The sequence below is a fragment of the Nannospalax galili genome, unplaced genomic scaffold, assembly GCF_000622305.1.
Source record: "Nannospalax galili isolate Female #2095 unplaced genomic scaffold, S.galili_v1.0 scaffold706, whole genome shotgun sequence".
Taxonomy (NCBI): Eukaryota; Metazoa; Chordata; class Mammalia; order Rodentia; family Spalacidae; genus Nannospalax; species Nannospalax galili.
In genome coordinates this window covers 597,026-616,470 of record NW_008354694.1, presented here as the reverse complement: position 1 = coordinate 616,470, position 19,445 = coordinate 597,026, and the positions used below count along the sequence as shown (strand labels likewise).

The window sequence follows — 19,445 nt, the reverse complement described above, 5'->3', positions numbered from 1 at the left end:
TAGATATCCTCTAAGAAGTTCTGACTAGCTTGCTGCACTCAACCATTTTCTTTTCCAGTGCAGATTTAGAGGGACCGTACTGTCCCAGGGGCATCTTCCTCTCTTGGGAGGTTGCCTCCTCCCTATGGTAGACTGCCAAGAGTTAATTGAATCATGTCACTGGTGTTTAAGGAACATACTGTTAGGAATCTGTGGAACATACTGGGAACATACTGTTGTGTGTGTGTGTGTGTGTGTGTGTGTGTGTGTGTGTGTGTAATTGTTTTAGTCCTTGGCGTTGGCATGGCTAGGACAGAATTTAAAGCTTCCATGGCCTCCCCTGACTTAATCCTTGCCGCAGTCTTGAGATCATCAAGCTGGTTCTTTTCAGCTGGAGAAGTGGAGCTGGCAGATTGACTAGCTTGAAGTCACCCACACACAAAAGGGCCTCGCAGAAAACACCAGCAAACCTGTCCCCACCTGTCATGCTTGCAACATGAAGTTGGTTTTGTTATTCCGACCACTGGCCCATGTAACCTCATACTGTTTGTACATTGCTCTTTGTGGTTTTAGGTACAACTCCCTGTGGATACAACTAGGTTAGTCATAGGGAGAAAAGCTAAGTGTTCCAGGACTCAAATCGCAGTTTCTCGCCCACCTTACCCACCAGGACAGTCCAGTGAAGCCAGGATCCCAGGACAGCACTGAACTCTGCCGTGTCTTGGCCGTTCCTGGCTGCACCGAAGGCCTACCTTGTGGTGTCGCCGCTTCCTTCTAAATCGCAGCAGCTCCTTGTGCTGCCGAGACACAAAGTTGACCGCAGCATATTCCAACAGGGCCGAGAACACGAAGAGCAGGCAAACTGCCATCCAAATGTCAATGGCTTTCACATAGGACACCTGGGGGTGGGGTGGGAGGTGGGGGGCACAGGGAGGTGAGAAGAGAAGAAAGCTAGATAATGGTCCTGAAAGATGCATGGAGCATTCCAGAAATAAACCATGTGTTGAGTTTTAAGCTGTGCATTGTTCTGAACAGTGCGACGAACTCTTGCATCATCCTGTCGAGAACAGGAATAATCCTTTGCCAAGTGTATCCATTCTGTACACTATCCTCCCCCCATCACTTAGTAGCCACTTGCATGATTAGATTGACAGATGTGGTGTCTCAGTGTTGCGGTCGGGAAACCTTCCTCTTTCTTAATACGGGCTTCAAAGTGTGAGACCAGTCATGCTGGCTGCTTGGGTATGAAGCTGCAGAAAGCTTCCTTTAAGTAAAAAGCCGAAGTCCTCAGTTTAACATGGAAAGCAGATAATCCTGACTGATGTTGCTAAGATCTACAGCAAGAACATTTTAAAAAGATTTATTTTATTTTTAATTATGTATGTAATTGTGTGTATGTGCACGTGGTACAGGTGACTACGGGGATAGAAGAGGTTGTTGGATCCCCTGGAGCTGCAGTTACAGTGCTTATGAGCCACTTGGTGTGGGTGCCGGGAACCAAACTCAGGTCTTCTTCAAGAGCAATATGTGCTCCTAACTGCTGAGCCATCTCTTCAGCCCCCAGCAAGAACACATCTGTCTGCAAAATTAAGGAATGTCTAGGCAAGAAGATGACATACAGAGTTCGGTGCCATCTACGGTTTTAGGCATGGTGATGGGGGAGTGACTAGAACATGTTCCCTGTGGAGATGGAGAGACTATTGTACTGAGTGTGCACGGGGGCATTTCCCGTACTCCAGTAACTTTTCCCACCGTCCACTTCTGTCAGCTCCTTGGCTGGGATCTTTGGGTTGGAGGGGCAGAGGAAGACAGGAGAAACACGTGAAACAGGCTGGGAAGACCATCGCAGCTGATGAGACGCATATGAGAGAGGAGAAGAGAACAGTGTGTCCTACACCATCACCATTTAGTGGAACAGAGCATTACGTTTAAGTGTGAGAGAATGCTGGACTGAGCATGAGACGTGAATGGAGGGGAGGATGCCAGCATACATGGTGCTGTGAGGCCCTGCAAAAACCCTTCACAAAATTAGTGAGCACACAAAAATGGCCACAGTCACGTTTTCCAGAACTCTGCTGATTAATTACTGGAGATCTATAGCAATCGTGTCAGGATTTATTCAAGAAAAGTGGTTGATGGGACCCGAGAGATGGCTCAGTGGCTAAAGGTGCTTGCCACTAAGCCTGATGACCTGAGTTCAATCCCTGGGACCCACACAACGGAAGCAGAGAGCTGATTCCCACAATTTGTCATCTAACCTCCACATGTGCACCATGGCATGTGTGTACCCCGTCAACACCCACACCCACACCCACACACACACACACACACACACACACACACAAAATAAATATGTAATAACAAAAAACCAGCTGAATTTCAGTAAGAACACAGGCTTTACAGCATTATTTAATGAAGGTTTGTTTAAAATTTTTTTTGGAGACAGGGTCTCCCTCTAGCCCTAGCTGGCCTGGAACTTACAGAGATCTGCCTGCCTCTGCCTCTCAAATGCTCAGATTATACTTGTGTGCCACTAATTTTGTTAAAAGTGTTACCTATATTTAATTAAAGTTTGCACATCAGGTGCATAGTTCAATGACTTTTGTAATACCCACAGATAGGTGTAATCATCTTCACAATCAATTTTAGGAGGCTTTCGTTAGCTCAAAGGAAAGCTGGCATTTCTTACTTATCACATCTCTACTGCCCCAGTCCTCAGACACAGCTAATCTACTTTATGTTGCTATGGGTGGAATATTAATAAACATATGGTGTTCTCACAGAGTTTCACGAGTTTGAAGTTCATCTTGTTGCATGTAGAAGCATTTTAATTTTATTTATTTGTTATGATTATTTTTACTTATTTATTGTGTGTGTGTGTGTGTGTGTGTGTGTGTGTGTTTGTGTGTGTCTTCGGCTAGAAGAGGGCATCAGATCCCCCAGAGTTGGAGTTACAGGCTGTTGTGAGCTGCTCAGTGTGGGTGCTGGGAGCTGAACTCCAGTCTTCTGCAAGAGCAGCACATGCTCTTAATGGCCACCTCTCCAGCCCCAATAGTTTATTTTTGGCTAGATCATATTCCATTGTGCACACACAGCATGGTGTCCTTTCATTCATTAGTTGACAGATACTGCAGTTGCCTCCCCCTTTTGGTGGAGTGCATTGTGCTGCGCTGAATGATGTGTAAGGAGTGGTTGTATGAACAGGTTTCCATTTCTCCTGGGGATTTGGAGTGTGTTCATCTGCCCTATCCCTAGCCTAACCTTCCAACCCACTGTAGCCTTGAAAGTCAACAGCTTGAAAGGCATGTGCTATCCAGCTGTTGGAACCACTGGCCAGGGCAGAGTGTGGCTGTTTCAAAGCCCTGTGCCCAGCCCCCGCCCTCCTGCTTTGATCAAACTTAGTGTTCACTTACAGAACTTGTTCATCAGATTGTCTTTCTTTGACTCAACTTGAAGTGGACCCAGTGGTAACAGTTTTAGTTTGTGTTCTTCTAATTCGGGGTTATTTGTTGAAAACATTTAGTGGCAATTGTCAAGAGCCAAAACAAGATAATAATAATAATAATAATAATAATAATAATAATAATAAATAAACTAAAGAGGAGCCTGGGGTGGTAGCTCAGCAGGGGAGCACCTGCCTGGCATGCCCAAGGGCCTGGGTTCAAGCCTCAGCAATGTTAAACAAAAAGCTCAGGAAGGTAAACTGTGGTGAACACTCGGGCTAATCTGTGTGTGCCAGGGAAGGTCAAGCTGTGACCCTCCTGACTGGGGGCTGAAGGTGCCTAAGGGACTCTCTCAGGCAAGCTGTCAAGGTTTACTGGGTGTTTAAACCAAATCTTTGTTTAGTTTAGAGGCGGCCGCCAGGCTCTGGGAACCTAGACTTTTGTGACTGACAGAGAATACAGAGTTTACAAAGTTCAGAAAGTTACCGAACACATAATACCACCACCACCAAATCCTGAGGGACCGAATCTGATTCCTAAAACTGCCATGTTATATTATGTAAAATGTACATTTTCAGCAAAAAACTTTATAAGACATGTAAAACTGAACAAGCCAAAAACGAACTAACCAACCAACCGAAGAAAACACCCTTAGAAAAATGGGAACCCATCACCAGTGAAAAGAAAAACAGCCTGAAGACGCGGCACTTGAGGAAGTCCATTTGTGGCATTTTCAAAGCAGTGAAAGAAAAAACGGTCAAGTTTTGTCAAGAAATCTATATCTAATACCCAACATTCTGCAGCTGGATGTGGTGGCACACACCTTTAGTGCTTTAGTGCTAGCACTGGGGAGGCAGAGGCAGGTGGATTTCTGTAAAATCAAGGCACTTCGTTTATTTTTTCATATATTGTTTGAGGTGGGAATTCATCTCCCTTCTTTTTTTTTTTTTTTTTGGTCTTTTTGAGACACAGTCTCCGTGTAGCCCCAGCGGGCCTGGAACTCACTATGTAGACCAGGCTGGCCTTGAACTCACAGAGATTCATTTGCTTCTGCTGGAGGCTGGAATTAAAGGTGTGCGCCACCATATTTGGCAACTTCATTCTTTTTTTGTGTGTTTGAATGGTGGTTTTTAAAAATATTATTTTTATTTTATGTGTATGAGTGTATTGCCTGCATGTATGTGAATGCACCTGTGGTGTGCAATGGAGGTCAGAAAAGGGCTTCGGATTCCCCTGGAACTGGAGTTAAGGACGGTTTGTAGCCGCCATGTGGGTGCTGGGAATCGAACCTGGGTCCTCTGCAAGAGCAGTCAGTGCTCTTAACTGCTGAACCATCTCTCCAGCCCAACTTCATTCTTTTTTAAAAATAATGTCATGAGTAAATTTTAGAAATTATTTATTGAGATAACCTTGACTAACTGGGGTCAGGGGTCTTCCTTCCTCAGCCCCCCTCACATCTGGGGCTACGATGTCGCACAACCTCACTCGGCAGTTTTTAAAGCAAGTTTTAAAGGTTTTTGTTCTGGTTTTGCCAAGTGTTTTTCATGCAGTAAAATATGTTGAGCTCCGGTAGAGAGTGGAGCAGAACGGGTGTCTGGCAGCCTGGAGAGACTGTGTTGTCTGGTGGGAGGATCAATGAACCAGAACAGTGAGGTGGGCAAGCAGGCGGAGAGCTTAGCAGCCTGGGACTCCACCTGGCTTGGACTATGCATAAAACCCTCTACTAACAATGCATCTGGTAACCTAGGGCCACCTGCACTTACTATGCAACACACCCTTCTCCCTCCTAACAATGCACCTGGTAACCCAGGACCCACCTGCATCAGGCTGCACATATGCCCCACTCTGGAATGTGGAATAAGTTCCTCTTCCCCTAACAATCATCGAGAATTCCCCTTTTGTTTCTATTCAAACATATTCCTGGATCTAGCTGGGTATGGGAATTAGCTAATCCAGTCTGAAGTGGTTGTGCATGCAGTAAGGCAAACCTCATCCTCGGAACGAACTTTTAGGGAGAGTCTCCTATTTGGCACCTTACACCTATGCATAATTGGGCATGCATATGACTAAACTCAGATGCATCATGGAAAGGGACGCATGTAGTAGAAAACTGGAAAAAAACCTATATAACTCAAATCTGTCAATCAAACTAGGTGGGCATGCATATGACTAAACTCAGATGCATCATGGAAAGGGACGCATGTAATAGAAAACTGGAAAAAAGCCTATATAACTCAAATCTGTCAATCAAACTAGAGAACTACTCAGGTGACACCCTTCAGCAGCCCCTCCTTCCCCCATACCGCACAGAAACGCACCGATGGAGAACTGACAACCCGGCCCTTGAGTGCGCTTTCACTCAGGTGGCCTGTGCTGTCTTTGGCAGGTCCCTGACCTACACGACTGCTTTGCTTCTGAAAAAAGTTTCCTCGCTAGTTTTCAATCCGTGTACTCGTTTCATTTCTTTGAATATGACAGTCTGAATAGCAACTGTGGAGTCACCACCCCACACAGCATGCACACGTATGGCGACATACTGTGTATGTTCCCCGTCTCAGGCAGGCCAGAGGGGCTTGACGGCTGCTTGTCGGCCCTGCGGCTCAGCACTCTCTGTACTGCCGCTCACCTTGGGCAGGGACGCCCTCGAGCCAGAGCTCTGTGTGGTCATGGTGAGCACGGTGGTGATGCCCAGACCCACACGAGCTGGTGCCGCATCCATATTGATCCAGAAGGAAATCCAGGACAGGATGACGATGAGCAGGCTGGGTATGTACATCTGGATCAGGTAGTAGCCCATCTGGCGCTCCAGGTGGAACCGGGCCTCGATGCAGGTGAATTTACCTGCAAGGAACGACAGTGAGGAGACCGTGGAGCATGCTGGGTAACAGCAGTGATTTTTAGGGTCAGGACAAGCTTGGCTAGAATCTTGGTCTAGCCTCATACTGTCTGTGTTTGAATCACTCTGTGCCTCAGTTTCCTCATTTGGGATAAACTGGGATAATACAACTGGTACTCTGTCCATGGGTTCTACATCCATGGATTTAAGCAAATGCAAGCAGAAAATGCTCAGAAAAAAGTATCTCTGCAGAACCGATACAGACTTTGTCCCTGTCATCATAGCGCAGACAATACAGAGCACCTATTTACATAACATTTATACTGAGTTAGGTATTGTCAGTCACCTAGGCACACAGAAGGGTGCACACAGGGCACACCACACACTGCCCTGCTTTATGTACAGAACTTGATCATCCTTGGATCTGAGGAGGCCCTGGGGCCAATTCTGAGGGGATACTAAGGAAGGACAGCAATAAAAAATCCACTTCATATGGTCACTCTTTTAAAATAATTATCACATTTTATTTATTGTTTGCTTGAGTATGTGGAAAGTATGTGTGTGCCAAGGTACACATGTGGAGGTCAGAGGACAGCTCATCAGTTGTCTTTCTACCATGTGGGTTGCTAAGATCGCACGTAGGCCATCAGGCTTGGTGGTGAGTGCCTTTACCTGCTGAGTCACCTTTCCAACCCTCATATGGTTACTCTTACAGTTATTGTGAGGGTATGCAGAACTTATCATAGTCTTTATATGTCATGGATACTCAGAATTGTCACTTGCTGCTGCAACCATCATCATCACCATCACCAACACCATCGCCGTCATCACCATCACCATCACCACCATCATCACCATCACCATTATCACCACCATCACCATCATCACCACCACCACCACCACCATCATCATCATCATCATCACCATCACCATCATCACCACCACCACCACCATCATCACCATCACCATTATCACCACCACCATCATCACCATCATCACCATCATCACCACTGTCACCATCACCATCACCACCCCAACCTCCATCATCACCATCATCACCACTGTCACCATCACCATCACCACCCCAACCTCCATCATCACCATCATCACCACTGTCACCATCACCATCACCACCCCAACCTCCATCATCACCATCATCACCACTGTCACCATCACCATCACCACCCCAACCTCCATCATCACCATCATCACCACTGTCACCATCACCATCACCACCCCAACCTCCATCATCACCATCATCACCACTGTCACCATCACCATCACCACCCCAACCTCCATCATCACCATCATCACCACTGTCACCATCACCATCACCACCCCAACCTCCATCATCACCATCATCACCACTGTCACCATCACCATCACCACCCCAACCTCCATCATCACCATCATCACCACTGTCACCATCACCATCACCACCCCAACCTCCATCATCACCATCATCACCACCATCATCACCATCATTATGATCTTCATCATCATCATCACCACCATCATCACTATTTTGTTGCTGAGAGAGCCTAAGTGGAGTTTCTTCTAACTTTCTGTCCTATGTTCCCCAAGTGTGATTTGACTCTGTCTCTCCTATAAAACCTCTGTCTGGCGACTCTTCTTTGAGAAGCCCACACCCACACCCACACCCAAACCCACACCCACGCCCACACCTTTGGATGTGTCTTACTTTCTGAGCACCTCTCTTTCTCTTACCCCTTGTGCTTAAAAATGACTTAATAGGGACTGGAGCGGTGGCTCAATGGTTAAGAGTACATACTGCTCTTGTAGCGGACCCAAATTCAATTCCCAGCACCCAAATTGGGCAGTTCACAACCACCTGTAACTCCAGTTTCAGGCGATCCAGTGCCCTCTTTGGGCCTTATAGGCACAAATGTGTATACATTCACACACACACACATACACACACACACCCCAAAAATAAATCTTAAAAAAATGACATAATGAACTCCGATTTGCTTAAAAATCCTTTTGTCCTTTTCTTCTTATTGGAAGCATTTTCCTACTCTGTACGGGACAGTTCAAATTCTTCAGACCATCCTTCACAGTTGAGAGCTGAGCTGTCTTTCTAGGTCCTCTTCCCTCCCCCCTCTTCCTCACTCTGATCATTAATTCCTGCACCCCACCTCGTCCAGAACATGCCTGGGACTTCACACTTCTGAGCTTTCGGCCCTGGTAAAATCTCTGTTGGAAAGTTCCTCTTCCTTCCCACGACCCTCCCACCCCCAGAAATGCTTTTTCTTCTTTCAGGACAGCTTATGTGAGTGCGGACAGAACACCCGTTCCCTGCGGGGTCTCAGCTCTGCTCACGTGATCTCCAGAGCCTCTAAGACGCAGGCGAGTGGGCCGGTCTCTCCCTGTGTGTCTTTGGCTCTTTTCATCTGTGCACCGCTGGAAATGGGGCCCTGCTAGTCCCAAGGCAGCGTCTCCGTTCCTGTCCACTGAAGCTAGTGACTATGAGACTTCCCAGAGCTCCATGTGGTCAGGGCCTGTCTATCTTTTCTCCTTGTCACCACAGGGCCCTGCTTGGGGTTCAGTTCTCAGCTGAACGTGAAGGTGGGGAGCAAAGGAGGTAATGAGCGGGAAAGTTTCTGCCCACTGGACTGTCTCCTCCTCTTGGCTACTGTAACTCACCATGAGCGCAGAAGAGCCGTGTGACTCTGAAAAACCCGTTTCATTTTCTTTAGATAGATATTCAAAAGAGGATTACTGAATCAAAGCATGGTTTTCAGTAGACGGATAAAGAAAAGAGACTATTAATCTCAACAATAAGGAAACTGGGGCTGAGGAGATGGCTTGTGGGTAAAGTGCTTTCTGCTCAAGGCCCGAGGACCTGAGTTTGAATCTCCGTAACCCATAGAAAAACTGGGCACAGTGGCAGTGACACGTAGCTGTACCTCAGTGCCGGGTGAGAGGGGTCATGTGATTGGGCACCTGCCTGGAGCTGCAGGCTAGCCCCGTCGGTGAGCTTCAGGTTCAGGGAAGGACCCTCCCTCAAAACAAAGTAGAAAGTGACTGGAGGAGGGCTGACATCCTCTACATGTTTACGTATGGTAACGTGCACCCGTACCCACACATATGCACGCACACACACATACACACACATGTGTGTGCACACTGATGAATGTATTCATTAGCTTGATTGTGGTGATTATTTTACAATAGATATCACAACAGCAAGTTGTACATCTTTGACATATACAATATTGTGTTCTGTCAGTCAGTTGCACCTCCGGGAAGTGGAATAAAGAGAATCCTGCCGGCTGTAAGGGCCGAGGTCTGTGGGCAGCAGCTGTGATTTTTGGGTCCATGGTCAATGGTCATTCATGGCAGCTATTGGGAATACAGTTCTCTCCCTGACTCAGCCTGCTCAAGGATGAAGAGCATCTTTGGATGTTCTGAGACTTCTATGAGGTGACCCAGAAAGGGACAGCTAGCTGTCCCAGACAGCCCAGAGCCCAGGCTACCTGCCTCTCTCTGGGGTCTGCCTGCTGTGGCCTCTCCTGGTCTCTCTTCTCCACTTCTTCCTCTCTGTAGCCATCACAAGCCTAACAGCTTGCATGGCTCACTTCTACGCCGCTGGATTCAGACGACAGCTTCCTACCAGCCCGCCAGCCGGCATGCCATCCCACTGGCCCTCTTGCAACAGTGCTCCCTTGAGCTTGCTCCCCCCGTCTGGATGGACAGGCAAAGCCCCCTTGCTCTAATCCCAGTTCCTTCACCAAAGGCTGGGCAAGTCGTGGGGGACAGAGAACTGACCAAGCGACTGTGATTTTCCTGCCCCTCTGTGGCTGCCAGGGACGGGACGATAGCTTCCAACTGGTTAAGAATCAGAACCACTGTCTCCCGCCTCTTGCTCAGGTCCAAGGTTAGCGCTTCTACTTCTGTGCCATTGGAAATGAGAGCTGTGTATCAGAACCCATTCTCCACCTGTCGGTTCACCCCTTGCCTTGGCGATAGAACCCCTAACTGAAATAAAGATCATACTCATCAGCCTCCCTTGTAATCGGATGCAGCCTAAGCTTAAGCTAACGTCCCCAGGACTCATGGGTAGAATGTTTCATAGCCGCTTTCTTGGTTTCAAACCTCTTCTATTAACCACTAGGAAATACACACAGAGCTGTGTGGATCAATGGCTGAAGGATTGTCCAGCAGGCCTCCAGGATCTGAGGATGCTGACTGCTTGTACCTACCTGTGTTGTAGTGCTTGGTGCAGTATCTTAGGTCTTTCTCTTCCTTCAGGATGAACTGGGGCAGGGTCAATCCATCTGCCACCTGCACAGCTCCCTGTTCCTGCCACTCAAAGATGAGGTCATTCATGGTGTATCCAACTGCGTAAGAAACGAGGACGGAGCGGTCACCAGGGGGGTCTCATCTGTGTGAGGGCTGGAGGCTGGGCAGGCTCCAGACTCAACAGGCTCAGGAGACCCTGTTGCCTTTTCTTCCCCACATCCCTTCTAGAAGAGGTGGAATTGGCTGAATTGCTTAAATTCATTCCCCAGTCTTCCCACCCAGGCTTGTCCCGAGGCCCAGCTCATCTTCGTGTACATGGGGGGGTGGTGCGTTGGTGGCAGTTCCCGTGCATGCCGTCCCCACAAGCCTCTTCCTTTGTTCCCAGCATTGAATCTGAGGGCGAGTCTACCACTTGCTGAGAAGGGTGGGTGGGAACTGGCGGCCAATCAAGACAATCAATCAGATTTCTGCCCCATTTTGTGAGACAGGGTCTCCCTGTGGCCCCAGGGGGCCTGGAACTCACTAAGTAGACCAGGCTGGCTTTGATCTCCTAGAAACCCACCTGCCTCTGGCTCCAGTGCTGGGATTAAAGACTTGCACCACCATACCTGGCCTCTTTTTTATATTTTTGAGATATGGTCTCGTGTAGCTCAGGCTGGCTTCAGACTCACAATCTTTTTGCCTGTGTGTACCACTTAGTTATTTCCTACATTTTGTGTATGTGTGTGTGTGTGTGTGTGTGTGTGTGTGTGTGTATGTTGTATTTATACGAACACATTCATGTGGATATGTACACATGTGTGTATGTGTAGAGGCCAGAGGTCGATGTTGGGTGTCTTCCTCAGTTTCTCTATCTTTTGTTTTTTAGACAGGGTCTCATCATGAAGCCCCAGCTGACCTGGAACTCACTATATAGACCATAGAACTGGCCTGGAACTCATAGAGCCCTGCCTACCTCTGCCTCCACAGACTGGGACTGAAGGCGTGTGCTGTCATGTCTGGTCCTGCTCCTGCACTGTGTGCCTAACAACACACCCCACTTGTTCCCTTTTGAACTAGAGTGACTTGTGCAGTCTCTTGTCCACATTCCCTGCTGGAGTGAGGGAAGGTTCACACACCATAATTTCTCAGGCCATTTAGCCTCACTCCTGACAAGCTCATTCACACGGGACTTGGCGCAGTGCCTCCTGGGAGGATACGGCAGATGCCAAAGTCTGTGCCCTAGTCTGACAGCACAGAGGGAATTATGTTTCTAGTGTATTTTTCTCAAAGCCAAGTTTCTACTTGGCACCGTGTGTTACAACGGTACTCTCCTGGGGTTCATGATTAGGGAATTCCTGCCTGGCCAATGGGTAAACGGAAGGCTGGCTCTTTAAAGACACTCATGCAAGGGACTCACAGCTTTCCAGTTGCATGATACATGTTTGGACATCCATTGGGAAATTCTTCAGGTCCATGGGGCAGGCCAACGTCAGGGTGATTCTGGGACAAGAAGAGACAGGGGTGATGCTGGGTCCTCATCCAGGGACCTGGGTGCCAGAAGAACTTGGTGTCCAGGATAGGGACCAGAGACCAGGGGATGAGTGCTTGTCGAATAAACGTGTGCCTATTTCAAGTTCCTGAGATGGAAGTGGAGACTCAGAGAGGGAAACAGGAGGCCCGAGGCCAGTCAGAGGAACATCTGAGTTTTTTTGGCATCTGCTTGGCTGCTGGAGACCTACCATTTATCAAGTTTCTGGGGCTCCAGGTGTTGCCCCGACCCCTCTTTTCCCCTTCTCCAGGTACAGCCCAGGTTTCTGCTGAGTCCCCAGTCTCAAGTACCTCCAGGGTTTAGCAGCAAGTGCTGTGCATGGCTCTTGGTGGCCTCCCTTGACAACCTGTCAGAGGTGAGTTGGGAGGCCCCCTGCCTGCCTGGCATTCCTACACAGCTGACTCACATCTGTGGGTACAGGCAAGGTCAAGTGGAAAACAGTGGGCTTCCCAGGATTCTAGGCCAGCCATTTATTTTTGGGTGTTTAGGTCCTGTAAAGGCCGCAGGCCCAGTCAGAGGGAGCTTTCCGCAGCATCTGAGGCTTGTAGCTCAGGCTGGGATACTAGCTGGAACTTGAAAGGCTCTGTTGCAAAGGAGGCTATAATGAGCTCTCAGATCATCAGGCACCATCATCTACAGGTTTGGGACACAGGTGCAGAGAGGGCTAGGCTGGGGTCGAGCTAGGGTCACACCGCCAGTTGGTGACCCCAATAAAAGCCAAGTCTGCTAGTGTTTGCAACCCGAGTCCTGGTGGGTTGTTCAGCTTTCCAGCTCTGCTGTCGCTAGTCTGTCCCACCTCCCTGAGGTAGGTACCTGGTTGGAAATGTCTCTATGGGTCCTCGCTGCTGGCCCCAAGCTCTACATGGCAACCACCTAGCCCTTTGTGAATTCCTTGCCAGCTCACACTGCAGTTCTGAGCATGCGCCCCTCTAAGAACAAAGTATAAGTAGAGGGGGGAAGGAAGGAAGAGGGAGAGGAGGGGAGCAGAGGAGGAGGGGAAAGAGTGAAGGCAACAGGACCGTGGCCAGTGTCTGAAGGGAAAAGCTCCAAAGTGGGGCAGCTGCCAGGCTGGGTTAGTTTCCGGAAGTTGAACGACCGTTGGTAACATCACTTTCTGCTGCTCTGCAGGCTGCACTGGAACTCAGCTTCCCAGAGACACGAAACTGCCCTGGCAGAAGTGACTCCGGGGGGGTGACCTCCACCCCACTCCCCGCAGCCCATCAGGCCCATTGTCACTCTTCCTGGGATGTGACTGGTGGGGCAGATCCACCATGGGAGATTCTGGGGGCCCTTAGTGGTGAGGGGTCCATGTCCCAGCCCACAGCCTGGTCCTGTGGGGAGCCCAGTCACTTCTGAGGGTCAGGATCAGCTCGGCCTCTGCCACAGACCTGGATCTTTAAGGCTAGCCTTTGAATGGGAATAAGAACTCCCCCTCCCCTGCCCCAAATGAAAAGGAAGGAACTGATGGTGGGAAGGACAGCCGTTTAGGACTGGCACCTTTGAAGCTCTTTAAAATCAGAACCTATCCATCCAGTGGCCATGTGCTGGAGTGCAGATAGAAAGCCATGTGCGTTTTAGGACTGGAGAGAACATTGAACCCATGCTAATACCCATTTTCCGACATGAACCATGGCAGCCTTGGCAAGTTCTTTAAATTTCCTCACCCCCCTTCCTCTGATGTGCAGTGGGCATCACCAAACCTAGCTCACAAAATATGTTACCGTATAATACACAAACATTATCTAGTGAGTTCTCTGAGAACATGGCTGCTGTTGCTGCATGTGTGAGTTCATGTCTCCAACTCCATGGGCCATTTGTCCCCACATCCCGAGGAAGGAGATTAGCGACGAGGTGGGGAGGGTGGCCGGATACTCTGAAAGCTTAGTGGCTAACCAGTGCCTGCAAGGTAGGCCACAACAGGGAGGGCATCTCACCTCCGAGGCAGAATGCAAGGTGAGTGGAATGGAATTAGAAGAGTTCATAGGAGGGATACACAGCCTGACCTATCCTTGTGGGCAGCGCTGTCCTGGCCCCATCACCACCAAGCTTCTGCTACTATCCGGACTTTGTTCCTTGATCACCATGTCTGGTGGCTGTTTGGTTTTTCTTTGTTGAAACACAGGGTGACTTAAACTCCGCCTCCCCTAGCATGTCTTCCCAGCTCTCCTTGGTCACCATAAAGCACAGACCCCACAGTGTTGTTACTCCTTGATGAGTGCTGGCTCCTGGTTCAAGTTCTGGGACTCACCGGATGCTGTAGAGAACGTTGCCATTCCGGGAGATCCGCAACAGCTTGTTGTCGGTGGTGATCTCATGGAAGTGGGCCCCCTTCTCGTTGGCAAAGAACAGGTCAGGTTTCCAGATGGAATCCAACATGGATGGATCCAGGTCCAGGGAGTCGTCGGGGTACTCGTTGTAGGCCAGGCGGGGGTCGTTCCATTGCTGCCGCAGGAAGATGTTGACTCTGTAGTCCTGGAGACCAGAGACGGGAGAGGGGGCAGAGTTAGGCCCCGGGGCATGGGCAGAGGACTCAGGTACAGCCCAAATCCCATTCCAGAGGAGGCTGAGTGGATGAATGTCTGTGTGCCAGGGAAGTCACGCTCATATGCCAACATCCTGCACATGCTCAGCTACGCAGAATCAGTTCTGAACTGAGGTTATCTTAGTGCTATGCTCTCTTGAGGACATTCTAGCTGCGTATTGCCAGGAGTTTGAGGTCAGCCTGGGCTATAAAGCAAGTACTAGACCAGGACAGCATCGCAAGACCCTGTCTTAAAACAACAAACAAATAAACACAAGAGAAGAAATTTTAAAATAAAGTTTAAAGATGAATATAATAGATGTCTGTTTTCTTTTAAAATTTTTAAATTTTAAATTTCATTAATTTATTTGTGTGCACGCACGTGTATGTGTGTGTGTGTGTGTGTGTGTGTGTATACGCAGTGCATGCAACAGCTTTTGTTGTTGGTGATATTAGGGAAGTGGACCCCCTTCTTACTGGCAAAAGGTAGGTGAGGTTTCCAGATGGGATCCAACGTTGTTGGGTCTGGGCCCAGAGAGTTGTGTGCAGGTCAGAGGACAACTTGTGGGAGTTGGTTCTCTCCCTCCACCACATGGGTCCTGGGATAGGACTCAGGTCTCCAGGCTTAGCAGCACGTGCACATACCCACTGAGCCATCTCACTAGCCCTCAGAGACTTTACTGTGCTGCCACGATGAGCCTGCCTCCAAGGGTACAGATGGGTGAGGTTTCTCTGGCTGACTGTGGCCACAGAACTCTTATTCTGTGCATCTCCTTTGGGTCACAGATGCCCAACTGCTGCCCCAGGGGAAACTCTGGCCCCTCTTCCTCATTCTTCTTTTTCTGAAGGAAGACACTGAAGTCCAAAGAGACTTGAGTCTGGCCCAGTGCCATCCCAGGGGCCGTGGATGTGGCTCACCTGGTAGAGTGAATTTCTAACCTGCATGAAGTCCTGCGTTTCATCTCCAGCACTGTATAAATGGGACACAGTGGTGCATGCCTGTGACCTCGGCACTTAGTATTCAAGAGGTGGAGGCAGGAGAATCAGAAGATCAAGGTCAGGGCAAGCGAGACAGCGCAGCAGGGAAAGATGCTTGCCGCTTGTCCTGACCACCTGACTGCAATCCGGGAACGCACGTGGTAGGAGAGGACCGACTCTTGCAAGGTGTCCTCTGACCTCCAGATGTGCAGAGGCATGCACACCCTCTCCCTGCCCTGTAATAAACAAATGTCTAAAAAAGTTCAAAGTCATTCTCAGTTACATAGTGTGTTTGAGACTAGCCTGGGCTACATGAGACCCTGTTTAAAAATAAAGTAAAAGAAACGAAGAGAAGAGGAGAAGACTGGGCAGAGCTGGGCCTGCTGAGGCTGAAGGACAAAAGGCTATCGTGTTTCCGTTCACATCTGGAAAAGCTGTCAGTGGTATGAGGGGGTCTCAATGGCAGAAAGCTGGGAAATGCAGCTAAGAAACAGCCAGTAAAAAGGAATACTTCATCATTAAGAGAAGTCTTTTAGGGGCTGGAGAGACGGCTCAGCCTCTTGCAGAGGACCTGGGTTCAGCACTCAAATGGCAGCTAACAACCACCTGTAACTCCAGTTCCAGGAGATCTGATGCCCTCTGCTGGTCTCTGTGGGTTTGCACACATGTGCTGCACTTAAACACATGCAGGCAAAATGCTCCTACACATAAAAATAGATAAAAATGAAAAGTTTTTCGATTTTGTTAGGGTGATATTATAAATCTGGGGTCCATGAACACGTGTGGCACTGTAGGTGGAATTTGGGGTGTATTTCTCTTTCCCAAGGCACAGGGGAAGAGGATCTGCATTTGGGTTCCCAAAAGGACATAGCTCTCCCAAAGAGAAACAGTCTCCTTCAAGCCTGACTTGCAGGGCTCTGCTTTAAGAAATAATCTCCACATGGGAGTTCACTGTTGCTGTTTCCTGGAGGGTGCCATAAAATGAGACCAGGCTGTATTTTCTTTTGGGGTGTTGCCCCTGAACCCTTGTTAGTCCTGATCTGTCACCGGTAGGGGTTAATTAAAATCACAACCTTCCCCTCTACCTCTGCTCACTTCTGCCATGTACCTCCCTCAGTCTGGTGGAAATATCGATAGCTTTATAAAAAGTTCCCAATTATTTCATAGGATTTTCCTGTAATTTAATTGCAGTCTCTCCCTCTTGCCCCATAGAAGGTCTTATAATCTCTGGTCTTAGGAGTTGAGTGGTGGAGGGAAAAGTTGATGTCAGGCCTGTATGTTGTTTTTTAAAAATTTTAAAATTTCATTTATTTGTTCAGTGTGTGTGTGTGTGTGTGTGTGTGTGTGTGTGTGTGTGTGCGTGCGTGCGTGTGTGTCATAGTGCACTTTTGGAGGACAGAGAATAACCTGCAGGAATCCGTTCTCTCCCTCCACCATGTCTGCCCTGGGAATTGAACTCAGGTTGTCAGGCTTGGTGACATGTCTAAAGAGCCTTCTCCCTGGCCCTGGGTGTTAGGTTTTGTGTTTCTTGTGGATGGTTGTCATAGCTCTGAACCTGGCCCCTGTTGACCAAGGTCTTAGAAACAGCCTCTCCTCCCTCAGATCCTCCTCTGTGTGTGTGTGTGTGTGTCTGTGTGTGTATCTGTGTGTGTGTGTCTCTGTGTGTGTGTCTGTGTGTGTGTCTCTGTGTGTCTGTGTGTGTGTGTATCTGTGTGTGTGTGTGTGTGTGTGTGTGTGTACACGGGCTTCTTGAAAGTCACCTGAAAGTGAACAGACTACCGATGCAAGGACAGAAAAAGCCTTCCATCCCAGCCCCAGCCTTGGTTTTGATGTTCCTGTCGTGACACGTCAAGACTGTTCATGTTGCTAGAGGAAGAAAGTGAAGTGACATTGCTTAAAATGGTCTGTTAGGCACCAGGCGCTGGTCTCAACACTGTCACAAACCTTTAATCCTCACAAAAGCCCTGCAGGCAAATGCTGATTCCCACAGCCTGGGGAAGGGAATGGGCTTGGAAAGGCGGAGGGGCGTGTCCCAGCACAGGGCTTATGGGTGGAGGACTTCAGGTGGGGATTCATAGACTCAGACAGCTCATGAAAGGTACAGGAAGTCCTTTGTGCTGTGACTCTGGACCTCCTCGCCTAGGCCAATCCTGTGAGATCAATTTAAGCTCTGTCTTGTGTAGGAGCTGACGCTCCAGGTGCGCTTGGCTTGCCTTCTTGTTGAGCTCCCAGCAGGAAAGAATCTTCAGAAAGGGCCTCCCTTCGTGTCTCATCCCTCCGACCCAATTGGCAGCAGTTGGGAGGGATGACGGTGTGTGTGTGGGGGGCTCTGTTTCTCCTGTATCATCCCACCTCCCCACGAGGCCAGTGCACCACCCCCCCCCCCCAACCAGGCCAGTGCTCTTCCATTTACCCAGGACTCAGGAGAAGGAGGAGGCAAGGCCAGGGAAAGCTGGAGCACAACAGACTTCAGTCAGTACATAGCTGGCTGGAGTGAGACCCAGAGGGGAAGTGCTGTCTGAGATCACACAGCCATTAGGCAAGGCCCCGGCTGTGTTTCTCTGGGCCTCACTGTAGACAAGAGTTGTTACTCTTTCTAAGAACCCTCTGAATCTAACAACTGAGTGATATTAGTTTTACTTTTCCCCAAATTTATGTGAGCATCTATTGAGTGCCAGGAACGGTTCTAGGTACGGGGAAATTTGCTAAGAAGAAAGATCTGTTTATTCAGTCGCAGAGCCTCTAGTGTAATGCTTGCCAGGGGCTCTGGCATGGCTGTGTGTGTGGGGCTGTGGAGTACCAGAGAATCTAATTGATGCATCTCTATATTCAGAAGTCTCTGGAAAAATCTGGTGTTTAAAGTCAGATCAGGGTCTAGAGTGTCTCTCAGTTGATAGAGCGCTTGCCCAGCATGTACAAAGCCCTGAGTTCACTCCCCATTGTTGAATAAGCTGCACGTGGTGGCACATGCCTGTCATCCCAGCACTGGAGAGGTGGAGGCAGGAGGATCAGAAGTTCAAGATCATCCTCATTTACATATGGAGTTCAAGGCCAGCCTTAACTATATAAGATCTTGTCTTAAAATAGAGAGATTAAATATAATTAAGGTAAGGAGGAAAAACACTTTGGAGATTGGAAGTGGAATTCTGACGGTCTAGGGGCAAAGCACAACCATGCCATTCAGGAGAGGAGAGCGAGTGAATGGGAAGGGGGATGGAGGCGTGCAGACAGGCTTCAGAGCCCCTCTGGAGTCAAAGTGAACCCTTCGGAGAACTTGAAGGAAGGGACCATTCACATTTTATAACATTTTCAAATGTTTGTTTTCTCGGACTCAGGAGGTGGCCTCGTGCTTAAAAGCTGCCAAGCCTGACGACCTGAGTTCATCCAAGGAACCTATATGGTGGAAGGAGAGACCTGACTCTTACAAGGTGTCCTCTGACCTCCACACATGTGCCATGGTACACATGAACACACACATGTACAAAATAAATAAATACATATAAAAATTCAAAAAAAAATTGGGCTGGAGAGACGGCTCAGTGGTTAAGAGTGTGTAGTAGTCTTGCAGAGGACACATGTTCAGTTCCCAGCATCCACATGGAGGGGCTCACAGACCACTGTGACTACAAGTCCATGGGATCTGACTCCTCTGGCTCCCCTGTGCAACTCCACACACATGCACATACCCCCACATGGGCAAATATACATATATAAATAAAAATAAATAAATCTTAAAAATTGAAATGTTGCCAGGCATGGTGGTGCATGCCTTTAATCCCAGTACTTAGGAGGCAGAGGCAGGCAGATCTTTGTGAGTTCAAGGCCAGTCTGCTCTACATAGTGAGTTCCAGGACAGCTGGGGCTACAGGGAGACCCTGTCTCAAAAAGACA

The 19,445-nt window shown here is 48.7% G+C and overlaps 1 protein-coding gene across 2 annotated transcripts in view; it reads right to left on the bottom strand.

Moving 5' to 3' along the window:
- Positions 1 to 19,445, bottom strand: part of Glra1 (glycine receptor alpha 1) — a 118,107-nt gene that overhangs the window by 6,328 nt on the left and 92,334 nt on the right. For both annotated transcript variants that reach the window (XM_008851860.1, XM_008851859.1), the window contains exons 4-8: positions 14,304 to 14,527; positions 11,924 to 12,006; positions 10,485 to 10,622; positions 6,049 to 6,263; positions 732 to 878 (exon numbers count right to left, since the gene is read on the bottom strand). In XM_008851860.1, the coding sequence (XP_008850082.1) occupies positions 732 to 878; positions 6,049 to 6,263; positions 10,485 to 10,622; positions 11,924 to 12,006; positions 14,304 to 14,527 (807 nt within the window). The remainder of the gene's footprint in view (positions 1 to 731; positions 879 to 6,048; positions 6,264 to 10,484; positions 10,623 to 11,923; positions 12,007 to 14,303; positions 14,528 to 19,445) is intronic.